The 13,491-nt window shown below is 51.9% G+C and overlaps 1 protein-coding gene across 1 annotated transcript in view; it reads left to right on the plus strand.

Moving 5' to 3' along the window:
- The window catches only part of LOC142244599 (putative acyl-CoA dehydrogenase 6), a 147,925-nt gene that overhangs the window by 8,756 nt on the left and 125,678 nt on the right, over positions 1-13,491 (plus strand). The window contains exon 3 of the mRNA XM_075316855.1: positions 10,468-10,588. Within this exon, the coding sequence (XP_075172970.1) occupies positions 10,468-10,588 (121 nt within the window). The remainder of the gene's footprint in view (positions 1-10,467; positions 10,589-13,491) is intronic.

A 13,491-nucleotide genomic window follows, 5' to 3' on the forward strand; every position in this document is an offset into this window, starting at 1 on the left:
TGGAGGGCAACGACACCTTGCTGCCCCACTCTATCACCCCGGGTACTCCCAACGGCAGTGGCGGTATCCCTTCCTTACCGTACACCACGGGTGGCGTCACAAACTATACCTCCTATAAATAACTCCCCCCTTTACGTTTAGAAGTGGCCCCAAGCCCCCGGGTCTGGAGACCCTCGAGCCACAAGTCATCGCACGGATCCGAGCGGTTCGATCCGCTGCAGGGGCGGCACATAAATATGGTAAATATCTGCATTCCTGATAGTCTAGGGAAGTAATTGGGGGTAATATCTTATACCTGGTGGTCTAGGGAAGTTAATGTGATAAATATCTGCATCCCTGGTGGTCTAGGGCCGAGAATGTGCTTACTGACTTCATTCCTGGTGGTCCAGGGAAGCAAATGCTGCTAATGTCTGTATCACTGGTGATCTAGAATAGAGTACTGGTCACTATTACAGTTTTGGTGGCCAATGGCTTACCTACAGGAAGCTGAACACTGATGTGACTCCCATGTTGATTCTGGCACGCGGTCCTGACTATAAGGCACGGTGTTGAGGCAGATACAGGGTTCATTCTTTGCTCCCCCTATCCACCAGGGCTCATTTCTCTGCATGCTTCATGACTTTTCTGCATTATTTCCCTGCTCGGCTTCTCCAGGTGTCTTGGGAGTGACTTGCGGCGCTGTACCCCGGGGTATTCCTCCTCCTGACAACATTCTCCCAAGCTTTCCTCCTACCTATATATAGTGCAGTGAATATGGGGCAGATGTCACCGTCTTGAAGGTGACTTGTCAAAGGAGATGGTGAAATATGTCGAGGGAAAACATGGAAAATTATGCAAAATTAATATTGTACCATCTGCGAGGGCCTCGTGGAGCACGGCGCTGTCACTGGCATCTGGCACTTCAGCAGCAAAGCCAGAAATATTCCCAGTAAACCTTACCGATATCATGACTTGGAAATAATGAAAGAGTCTCCTTGACTAAACGGTAAAGTATCAGGACGGTAGTCTGGAATTTCTAGGTGTAGGAATGCCGTATTATCAGATGACCTGCCCAAATAGGCACTGGAGTAATCCAAGAAAATGAAGACTTCTGCATCCAAATTTCCCAACCTCCATTTTTGTAAGGGCGCTTTTTCTTTTGCATCGGGGTGCGGGGTCACCTCTAAAAGACAAAGTTGTAGCAAATAATTTGTAGGCAGGATGAGTATCATGTCCATGGTGGGGCACGATCACTGATTGAGGGTGGAGATGTTGCGAATCTTCATGATTGTTGATGCCGGGCTGTGGAGCGTGGAGCCCAGTCAAGATCCCGTGCCTTGTGAACATTGTATTGTGGTCACGCTGGCCAATGTAGAATTCCAATTGTCACAATGTTACTGTAGGATAGCGAGGGACAGGGGATCCTATACTTTCCCTCATGCTAGGAGACCGTACGCTATCCCTATCCTCAACGGTCCACCTAATGGTGTTGATGCCTGAGTCTCGTGCCTGGCTAAGGAAGGAAGGGGCAGAAGTGAGATGGAAACACAGATAAAAATAGACGGGGAAACCAAAACTGTGACACACTGCAAACACACAGGAACAAATAATGAGAGACTCAGGAGAAAGGTGTCGCGGGCGGAGGAGGGGACGCTGCGCTCTCCCACTGCTCAGGTCCGGCCGCTGCTGCTGCTGCTGCTCGGTGGTGGCTCGAGCGGTGGGCCGGATCCCGGGGAGTCGAGCGGCGTTCTTCGCCCGTGAGTGAAAAGGGTGGGATTGATTGTGGGGATTTGTTATTGTCCGTGACACCACCCACGGTTGTAGTGATATTGGTGACACCACCGCTGCTCTGGACGGGGATCCCGGGAGCGATGACAGGGAGCAGCCTGGATGTTAGTTCTCCCCTCCGTGGGTAGGGGGTTGGTTGTCCCGGGGCCCGGTGATGGGGTAGGGATGGATGGCAGGCAGGTTACGGGGCCTGGCGAGGTGCAGGGTCGCGGGGGCAGCGCTGTGCCGCACGGCATGATGGTACTCACAGAGCCAATGATGAGGACACAGTTCTCGGTTCAGGCTCTGGCCCTGGGAACTTTAGCCTTGGCGGTGACTGTGTTTCCCTCTCTCGATTGGACTGTTGCCTTCTGACGGGACTTGGCTGCTGGGAAACCCAGGAGGTTCCCTTCGCTAACGGATTTGGCAAATTCACGGCGACTCCTAGCCTTGCCGGGGTCCGTAAGCCCCTGCCAGATGGGGCTGGCTTCTCTTTGCGTACCGGCCCGGTACCGCCGGGCCACCGCCCGTCCACGGTCCTTACGGCTAGCTCTAATAGGCCACTCCTGCAGACGGTCACCACCGTCTGCCAACCTTGCTGATCCGTCCGGGCCACACACCCGGACTAACTTCAGGCTGCTTAACTGCCACTTCACTCCTCTCACTTTCACTTCAAACTCCAATCTCGACTCTACTCAAAACTGATCTGCCTGCTTTTCCCGCCTCCAGGACTGTGAACTCCTCGGTGGGCGGGACCAACCGCCTGGCGCACCCCCTGGTGTGGACATCAGCCCCTGGAGGAAGGCAACAAGGGTTTTTGTCTGACTTCGGTGTGCCTGACCGGGAGTGTGGGGTGTGTTGGTGTTGTGCTTGTGACATCCTGGCTTGTCCAGGGCGCCACATTCCCCCTTAATAAAATGCAGACCGTCCGCGGGCTGCCTGTCCATCACCGGTTTTATTTCAACAAACTGGAAAAGATAAAAAGTAAAACAGGGATTACAAGTATAATAACATCTTCCCACATTGGGAGGTACTTTACTTAAAACGTTGCTAACCGATTACGGCTTCCGCGCTCTCCCACCCAAGTAACCTGGCCCTGATGCTGCCCCTAAGCAAACAGGCAGCACCCCTTGACCCCAGTCCAGCACAAGTTACCCAAGCGGGTTCTGTCCTTTTCAGGGGACCCACGTCCATGGGGAACCCTTGAAACCCCCGGAGGATCGCCACCGCTTGCGGTAGTGGCGGGCCTGGGCCATCACTTCCCTCCAGGCCCATCCTCCAAATCAGCCTCTCCAGAGGCGGTTACGGTTAAGCCATAAAACACATTTTATTTACAGATCACAAGTTCATGGTTGCCTTGCCAGTTCTCGGGCTTGTCCGTAGTAGTTCCTACGCTTTTAGTAAAAGGGTCCCAACGGGGACCAGTTGCTGGCAACGACCGGTGCAAATCAAGGCTTCAAATCAGGTGAACCTTCGGTTAATCACTCACTTATCATTCTTTTAAAACTTTTAAACGGTACTTTCAACACTGGTGGTCCCAACGGGGGACAATTGCAACGGGGCTCCGCTGCTATCACTCTGATTCTTCGGCGTCGGTCGGGGGAGGGGGCGCGGTTTACACTCGGGCCTCTTGGCTGCCCCTCAGCTTTGCGTCCAACGCAAACCACCCCCTCTCCCCGCAGTGTCGGGTGTACTGCACCAGGTCTCCTGGCATCAGGTTGCGGCCTGGGTGCTCCTCCGGCAGGTGGGCATTAACATCCCGCCGGGCTATAAAGACTTCGGCCTCCAGGCCCGGCTCATATATAAAGCCATAGCCCCGGCGGACATCAAACCGCCTCACCTGCCCTTCATACAGGGGGCCCCGGACACGGAAGGTCGCTTGACAGAGGCTCTCTTTCTCCTGGATTGTACGGGCCACCAACTCCGCCTTCTTCCTCTCTCTCGGCAATCTCTGGGCCCAGCGGTGTCGGTTCCCTGTCCCAATACGGAGCTGCTGCGAGCTCCGGCGCATGGGTTGGGCCCCGCAAGACCTTATGGACACTGCCCACCACTGGTGATCTGGGTGGAAGGTCCCGCGGTGACTTGGCCTGGGGTGCTGCCTTGCAGCGGCAACCTCAGCCGAGGTGTGGAGGATGGGCACAGGGGTCCTCTTCCGCCAGGCCTCCTGCACAGAGCGGCCTGTCGGCTCCGGCTCGGAGGGAGTTTCTGGGGATGCCTCCGGCTCAGGCTTATGCACCTTCCAGGGTAGAGATTCTGGTCGGTCACGGGCTCCGGCTACAGGCCGATCCGCCTGGGCGGATATGCGGGGTACCGCTACCGGTTGCGGGGGTAGCGGGCCTAGTGGCGGGGCCGCGGCGGCCGGTACGGGTAGCGGGGGAGGTAGCAGGGCGAGCGGGCGTGGACCGGGTCCCTCGGCCGCGATGACCGACCCACTAGGGGTACAGGGGCGTGGGTCACTCACCCTCCCTTCCGAAGCTCCCTCTTCCTCGCATCTCCACACGGTTGCTACAACCTCCGCCATGTCGGCCTCCCACTCCTCCAGGAGGAGCTGCATCTTGACCTGCAGCCGTTGTTGGAGCTGCGCGGTCCGGATCTCCACCCACGCCGCGGTTCCAGGTGCGGGGGCTACGGTGCTGCGGGACGGCATAAACATGGCTCTGGCGGCCTCTTCCAGGAACCAGCAACAAGATGGCCGCAGGGTCCTGGCGTCCCTGCTTTTATAGCCGCGGGCTACATGCGGCCAGATGCCATCAGTCCCCCTTAGTTTCTTTCCGGCTCCTCCTCTACAGGGGCGGGGTTTTGGCCTTCGCGCCTCCACTACTCGAGGAGACGCTCGAGCGGGAATTTTTCGCGCCCAAGATGGCGGCTTCTCAAATTTTCCGGCCGGACACCTCCGGCGGTTACAAGGCGCACCTCTACCAGACGGCAGAGCGGTAAGATCCTGTTCGTGACGCCAAGTTGTCGCGGGCGGAGGAGGGGACGCTGCGCTCTCCCACTGCTCGGGTCCGGCCGCTGCTGCTGCTGCTCGGTGGTGGCTCGAGCGGTGGTCCGGATCCCGGGGACTCGAGCGGCGTTCCTCGCCCGTGAGTGAAAAGGGTGGGATTGATTGTGGGGATTTGTTATTGTCCGTGACGCCACCCACGGTTGTGGTGATATTGGTGACACCACCGCTGCTCTGGACGGGGATCCCGGGAGCGATGACAGGGAGCAGCCTGGATATTAGTTCTCCCCTCCGTGGGTAGGGGGTTGGTTGTCCTGGGGCCCGGTGATGGGGTAGGGATGGATGGCAGGCGGGTTACGGGGCCTGGCGAGGTGCAGGGTCGCGGGGGCAGCGCTGTGCCACACGGCACGGTGGTACTCACTCAGCCAATGATGAGGACACAGTTCTCGGTAAAACACACGGCTGGATGGACGGGTCCCACAGACGGCTGCGGTGTTTCTCCTCCCGGCAGGTTGATGGTGACTGCCTTTCCCTGCACCTGTGTAACGTGTACGGTTCCAATGGGTTCCCACCGGTAACCCGCTCCCCAGCTTGGATGGGTGCTGAAGGAGCCCCTTTTGCCCGCAGGCTCTGGCCCTGGAAACTTTAGCCTTGGCGGTGACTGTGTTTCCCTCTCTCGGTTGGACTGTTGCCTTCTGACGGGACTTGGCTGCTGGGAAACCCAGGAGGTTCCCTTCGCTAACGAATTTGGCAAATTCACGGCGACTCCTAGCCTTGCCGGGGTCCGTAAGCCCCTGCCGGATGGTGCTGGCTTCTCTTTGCGTACTGGTCCGGTACCGCCGGGCCACCGCCCGTCCACGGTCCTTACGGCTAGCTCCAATAGGCCACTCCTGCAGATGGTCACCACCGTCTGCCAACCTTAATGGTCCGTCCGGGCCACACACCCGGACCAACTTCAGGCTGCTTAACTGCCACTTCACTCCCTCACTTTCACTTCAAACTCCGACTCTACTCAAAACTGATCTGCCTGCTTTTCCCGCCTCCAGGACTGTGAACTCCTCGGTGGGCGGGACCAACCGCCTGGCGCACCCCCTGGTGTGGACATCAGCCCCTGGAGGAAGGCAACAAGGGTTTTTGTCTGACTTCGGTGTGCCTGACCGGGAGTGTGGGGTGTGTTGGTGTTGTGCTTTTGACGTCCTGGCTTGTCCAGGGCGCGACAAAAGCAAGATCAGAAAGGTAGCAACAAAAAAGACAACAAGGGTTAACACCACAACTGCACACAGTAACAAGTACTACAACCACCAGTTACTCTGGATCACAAAACCTCACTAGACCAGCTAAGATAAACTATAGCTTCCATAGAAGGATGGATCTAGCCAGCATATATAGGAGGCGAACAGATGTGATTGGCTCCCCTCACAGCATGTGATCAAAGGAGACTAAGAAGCAGACCAGAGTATGGGAGACATCATAGCAGATAGTCTCTACCCACCAGCTCACAGGTAACTGAAAATTAGAGAGAGAGGCTGCAGATGGGGAAAATGAAAAAAATAAGTAGGGTTCAAATCATAAAATGGTCAGAAAGAGTGTGATTCTTCATGTAGGGTCAAACTGAGCATGCGCTGGCTCCCCTATAGAAACCAAACACTAGGAGCACATCTATGAGACTTTATTTACTGTCATCAAATATGGAGGCACTTGTACTGTTAATGTTGCCCAACAGGAGAACCTTTTCCTAAATATCTGCAGTCTGGGCTCTCTCGGCCTCTCCTGGTGCTCCTGGGCTAGCATCTCCAGGGGGCATTACAGCCACTTTGTCACAGCCAGTTGTGGAGAGGCTTTCCATCACAGCGGTATAAGTGGCTGCTCTGCGCTCCTCTGTACTTCAGGTCCTCACTAACCTGGTGCCCACAACCAGATGTTCCCAACCTGAACATGCACTCTCGTCCTCTCGGTGTCACTTGCAGAAGTGGACCCTCTTGGATCACCAGGCTCTTCCGTCTGTTTTTGGCTGCTTGAGGTGCATCAGCTGTTCCTCTGGTGCTTCCTGGCTTCGCTCACCTGGCTTTGGCTAAGGAGCTACTTCAGGTGCAGCTCTCTGTTCCTCTGTTGCCTTCTGATTGTGTGCACCTGGCTTTGGCTATGGCAGCTACCTAAAGGGAACCTGTCAGTTAGGCTGGGATTAGAAATATGCACCCAGAACTGCTCATGGTTTTGAGGGCATATTGGACCTGATAGGAACTGAAGAACTATGGAAATTCATGATGCTTTAAAGTGAACCTATCTCCTCTCAGGAGGACTCTCTTTATCAGGGTGGTCTCTTACTCCTCCTATTCATGGGTGAGCAGTTTCCTACGCCCAGGACAGTCACAGGGGGCAATCTCCGCTATGTAACCTTATGCAGCACATAAAGCTGGCAATACATGTTAGGCTAGGTTCACATTTCCGTTGTTTTGCATCAGTCACATGCGTTGCTGGACGCATGTGACTGATGCGTTGTACAACGGATGACAAGTATTGGATGAGAAATCGGATTCCGTCCGGCGGCCGGCTTCTGTGAGCGATCAGCTGATCTCCCGGCGGCCGGCATTTGAGAGAGATCAGCTGATCTCACGGCGACCGGCTAATGATTAGCCGGCCGCTGGGAGATCAGCCGATGAGCATGCGCAGTGAAAACATATGGATTGCGATGCTCAAAAAACGTTACAGGCTGCGTTCCTGCCACCGACGGTCATTCATTCCACAACTGATCAGTCGGGCGGAGGATGCAACGCAAGGGTGTCGCGGGCGGAGGAGGGGACGCTGCGCTCACCCACTGCTCGGGTCCGGCTGCTGCTGCTGCTGCTCGGTGGTGGCTTGAGCGGTGGGCCGGTTGTTCATTCCACAACTGATCAGTCGGGCGGAGGATGCAACGCAAGGGTGTCGCGGGCGGAGGAGGGGACGCTGCGCTCACCCACTGCTCGGGTCCGGCTGCTGCTGCTGCTCGGTGGTGGCTCGAGCGGTGGGCTGGATCCCGGGAACTCGAGCGGCGATCCTCGCCCGTGAATGAAAGAGGGGTGGTTTGGTTTAGGTATATTGTCCGTGACGCCACCCACGGTTGTGGTGAGGTTGTGACACCACCGCTGCTCTGGACGGGGATCCCAGGAGCGATGACAGGGAGCAGCTTGGATGTTGGTTCTCTCTTCCGTGGGTAGGGGGGTTGGTTGTCCCGGGGCCCGGTGAGGGGTAGGGATGGATGGCAGGCGGGTTACGGGGCCTGGTGACGTGCAGGGACGCGGGGGCAGCGCTGTGCCGCACGGCACGGTGGTACTCACTCAGCCAATGATGAATGCAAAGTCTCCGGTAAAACAAACGGCTGGATGGACGGGTCCCACAGACGGCTGCGGTAGTTCTCCCGGTAGGTTGATGGTGACTGCCTTTCCCTGCACCTGTGTTGTGTTTACGGTTCCAATGGCTTCCCACCGGTAACCCGCTCCCCAGCTTGGATGGATGCTGAGGGAGCCCCTTTTGGCTCTGGCCCTGGGAACTGTAGTCTTGGCGGTGACTGTGTTTCCCTTTACGGTGTGAGCTGTTGCCTTCAATCGGGTCTTGACTGCTGGGAAACCCCGGAGGTTCCCTTCGCTAACGGATTTGACCAGTTTTACGGCGACTCCTAGCCTGGTCGAGGTCCGTAAGCCCTGCCGAATGGTGCTGGCTTCTCTTTGCTCCCCGATCCGGTACCGTCGGGCCACCGCCCGTCCCCGGTCCTTACGGTTCGCTCCAATCAGCCTCTCCTGCAGACGGTCACCACCATCTGCCAACCTTGCTGTTCCGTCCGGGCCACACACCCGGACGCCTTCAGTCTCCTCTATTCCTTCACTTCACTCCTCACTTCTCAAACTTCAAACTCTATCTCTCCTCTTCCTTTTCCCGCCTCCAGGACTGTGAACTCCTCGGTGGGCGGGGCCAACCGCCTGGCCCACCCACTGGTGTGGACATCAGCCCCTGGAGGGAGGCAACAAGGATTTGTGTTTGACTTCGGTGTGCCTAGCCGGGGTATGGGGTGTGTTGCTGTAGTACCTGTGACGTCCTGGCTTGTCCAGGGCACCACAAGGGCATCAGTCGTAATCCGCCGCTCATGCAAGTCTATGGGAAACAACGGAATCCGTCAAACGGATTCCGTTGTTTACCAGAGCCTCGGATTGTGACTGATACAAATTGATGGAAGTGTGAATCTAGCCTTATACAGATTGAAACCACGGGGAAGACTATTCTCCTTACAGAGACCTGACAAACCAGTCTGGCTGTCAGTGAGGGGACTTATAGCTGCAATGCCCCTCTGGGAATTATTCAAATTGTCTCTCCAGTGAGGAAAGAGACAAACTATGGCGCCACCTATTGGAAGTAGCAATCCTAAAAGCCAAAAGTGGCTTTTTAAACAAGCGTTTTCATAAGATTTAGGATTTAATGCCAGATCAGAATCCCAGTTTGCAGACACAGTGCTTCGGGGTGATTGCCCCTCGTCAGTGCAAAGTATGGGGTTGTGATCTGGCTCATAAGCCAGAGGGGCAATCACTCCGAAACACTGTGTCTGCAAATTGGGGTTCTGATCTGGCATAAATCCTAACCTGTGGTGAGGTCACCCCATGTGACCAGAAGGGGCAGGGCCTCAGCCAACAAAGCTCATACCACGAAGCAACATTTTTCTGTTGGCTGAGGCCCCGCCCCTTCTGGTTACATGGGTATGACATCACACGGGTCCTGCAAGGGAAAAAGTGAATCATTTGTATAATACATATGCTAATTCTAACAGGGGGAGGGGATAACTATGAATACCCCCCCCAGATATTATCTGATCCTCAGCTGCTGTCACTCAAGAAGCTGCTGATTTTATAACCTTTACTTTTTTGAGTTTCAAAACCTATACATCCGAGCTGACAACTAAAGGTATGTATAGGATCAGCCTGATAGGTTATACAGTATACGTAAATCCTGGCTCTTCCTCACTACAGATGGCGTCTGCAACCAACTCTGAATGGGGAGACAAGCTAGCCCTTAGGTTATGTGCACACAGTGCGTTTTTCGGGTACGTTTTTGGCCTCAAAACTGCATGACTTTGCTTCCCCAGCAAAGTCTATGAGTTTTCATTTTTGCTGTCCGCACACAACTTTTTTTTAAGCTGCGGTTTTGAGCTTAAAAAAAAATGGACATGTCAATTCTTTCGTGCGTTTGTCTGCGTTTTCCCCCCATACAATGCATTGGAAAAACGCAGAAAAACGCAGAGATCAAAAACGCAGCAAAACGCACCAAAACACGGTAAAAACGCATGCGTTTTTTGCCGCGGGTGTGTTTTTGTGCGCTTTTAGGCGCCAAAAACGCAGCTACAAAAAAACGCAGTGTGTGCACATAGCCTTAATTAACCCCTATCACCTCCACCTTTAGTCTTCTGAACAGCAGACGTTAACTCCTAAGCTGCTGCCGCATTAGCACAACTCAGTAGTACTTACTGGCACAGAGCAAACACACAAAGTACGGCTGGAAATGAACAAACAAATAAAACATAAACTATTGCACTGAACATAAATCCAGGTGAGAGGTGGAAGCAAACAAATCTCACAGGTCAGCAGCTTCCCCCGACAATACAGTGATATATAGAAACATACAGCGCAAAAGAACAATGGGGAATCACAGAGGACGCATGCCAAATGTAATAATAATCATCCCAGCCTAGCTCATGCAGTGTATAGTAATTCTAGCCAACAAGAAAAGAATGACAATCCTCTTTAATTCTTTACCTACAGATAATAGACACCGAAATTAACCCTTATGTGGATCAGTGGGAAAAAGAGGAGCAGTTTCCGGCTCATCATGTGTTTAAAATTCTTGGACAGGCGGGAATGCTGGGAGTGAACAAGCCGACGGGTAAGGAACGCTAGAAAGGTTTGTAATAATAGTAAAGAATTTATGGAAATTGTCTTTTGACTCCTATTTACCGTGTTTTCCTGAATATAAAAAAGGCTCTTATATTATCTTTTTGTCCGAAAAATGCGCTAGGGCTTATTTTCAGGAGATATCTTCTATTTTCCCATGAGTAATAATCCATATTTATTCTTGAACAAAAAAAAAATCAACATTTATCCACATAAATATTCACTTATTATTATTATTCACATAAATGTCATCACATTCTGGAACATCAACATTGTGTGTTACTCCTATTACTGGGTCATATGCACATTTTCTTAGCTGATCTGCTATTCTCGTGGGTACAGACCATAATTACAAAGGTTTAAATTACCTGTTTACATTTTTTATTCTTTATGTACTGCTAAGTTTACCCTCAAAAGAAAGCAGATACCCTCTAAAAGAATCGCACTTACCAGACCTCAAACAATTAGAATTGGCAAGTGAATGGGCTCTCACATACAGATCTGCATCGCTGTCATGTCCCCCTGCGGTCTACAGCGTTTGGCTCCCCCTGGCGACTGAAGCAGTATCACTTGCATGGATTGATACTGGTACCCGATCGGTGTATGAGAGCTGCAGTGCAATGCAGCAGGAACGGCAAGGGACCTGACAGCAACGCAGATCACTGTGTGAGAGCCCATCCACCATTGGCACTTGCCAACTGTAATTGTTTGGGGACTGGTCAGTGCAATTGTTTTTTTTTTGTTTGGGGGTGTCTGCTTTCTTTTGGCGGTGTCTGCTTTCTTTTGGGGGTGTCTGCTTTCTTTTGGTGGTGTCTGCTTTCTTTGGGGCATGTCTTCTTTCTTTTGGGGAGGTCTTTCTTTTGTGAGTGTCTTTTTTCTTTTGGGGAAGTCTACTTTATTTTGGTGGTGTCTGCTTTCTTTTGGGGGTGTCTTCTTTCTTTTGGGGTGTCTCCTCCCTTTTGGGCCTGTCTCCTTTCTTTTGCGGGTGTTTTCTTTCTTTTGGTGGTGTCTGCTTTCTTTAGGGGGTGTCGCCTTTCGTTTGGGGATGTCTGCTTTCTTTTGAGGTGTCTTCTCTCTTTTGGGGGTGTCTGCTTTCTTTTGGTGGTTTCTGCTTTCTTTTGGTGGTGTCTCCTTTCTTTTGGGGGTGTCTCCTTTCTTTTTGGGATGTCTGCTTTCTTTTAAGGGTGTCTGCTTTATTTTTGTTGGTGTCTGCTTTCTTTTGGGTTGTGTCTGCTTGTTTTTGGAGAGGTCTGCTTTCTTTTGGGGATGTCTGCTTTCTTTTGGTGGTGTCTGCTTTCTTTTGGGGGTACCTGCTTTTTTGGGGGTGTCTCATTTCTTTTGGGGCTGTTTTCTTTCTTTTGGGGAGGTCTGCTTTCTTTTGGTGGTGTCTCCTTTCTTTTGGGGGTGTCTTCTTTCTTTTTGGGGGTGTCTTCTTTCTTTTGGGAAAGTCTACTTTCTTTTGGTGCTCTCTGCTTTCTTTTGGGGGTGTCTCCTTTATTTTGGGGGTGTCTTCTTTCTTTTGGGGGTGTCTGCTTTCTTTTGGGGGTGTCTGCTTTCTTTTGGGGGTGTCTGCCATCTTTTTGGGAAGTCTACATTCTTTTGGTTGTGTCTGCTTTTTCATTGTGGTGTTTGCCTTCTTTTGGGGGTGTCTCCTTTCTTCTGGGGATGTCTGCGTTCTTTGATGAAAAGTCCTGCAGTGTTCTTACCTTTTTTAGCTGTTTGGACACTTCCTTATAGAACCATAACTAGAACTTATTTTTTTAGTAGGGCTTATATTTTAAGCATACTCAAAATAAATGCTACAAATCCTACAAGGGCTTATTTTCAGGGTCTATCTATCTATCTATCTATCTATCTATCTATCTATCTATCTATCTATCTATCCCTCTATCTATCTATCTATCTATCTATCTATCTATCCCTCTATCTATCTATCTATCCCTCTATCTATCTATCCCTCTATCTATCTATCTGTCTGTCTGTCTGTCTATCCCAAAATTAAATATTTACATAGAATCTTTTACCATTTTTGTAGTTTTTAATAATGAGTAATTCTGCCAAAATTCGAATTTCGCTGTTCACTGAAATTGGCTCAGAAAATTCGATTCATTCCTTATCAGGCTCTGTAAATGTAGGTTGAAAAAGAAAATTCTCCCCTCGCACCTCGCCTGGCCCCCCACCGCAGCCCACCATCTGGTCCAACATGCAGCTCTTTACAGTTTCTTCTTTCTTCTTTCTTTCAGTACCACTAGTCCACTTCTTGCTCCGCACCTCCGATGTCAGAAAGCTTGACATCACAACAGGCCAGTCATCTGTTTTCATGTCCCAAAGCAGCTGTTCTTAAGCCATACAACTTGGCTCCCATTCACTTCAATGGTAGATAAGCTGCAGTACCTGAGATTGGCCACTAGGCAGTGTGAGGCGCTGTCGTGTCCGACTCCCTACTGTTTATTTCCAGTCTGCAAATGGTTTATCGGGGGGGCAGTCGGACCTCCATAAAACTGATACTGATGACATGTCCCAAGGGTTTAAACCTCAAAAAACATCTTCAAATATATGTGTAGCTACAGACATACAGTACAGATCAAAAGTTTGGACACACCTTCTCATCTCTAGAACAACTGTTAAGAGGAGACTTTGTGCAGCAGGTCATCATGGTAAAATAGCTGCTAGGAAACCACTGCTAAGGACAGGCAACAAGCAGAAGAGACTTGTTTGAGCTAAAGAACACAAGGAATGGACATTAGACCAGTGGAAATCTGTGCTTTGGTCTGATGAGTCCAAATTTGAGATCTTTGGATCCAACCACCGTGTCTTTGTAGAAAAGGTGAACGGATGGACTCTACATGGCTGGTTCCCACCGTGAAGCATGGAGGAGGAGGTGTGATGGTGTGG

Source organism: Anomaloglossus baeobatrachus, chromosome 6 (assembly GCF_048569485.1).
Source record: "Anomaloglossus baeobatrachus isolate aAnoBae1 chromosome 6, aAnoBae1.hap1, whole genome shotgun sequence".
Taxonomy (NCBI): Eukaryota; Metazoa; Chordata; class Amphibia; order Anura; family Aromobatidae; genus Anomaloglossus; species Anomaloglossus baeobatrachus.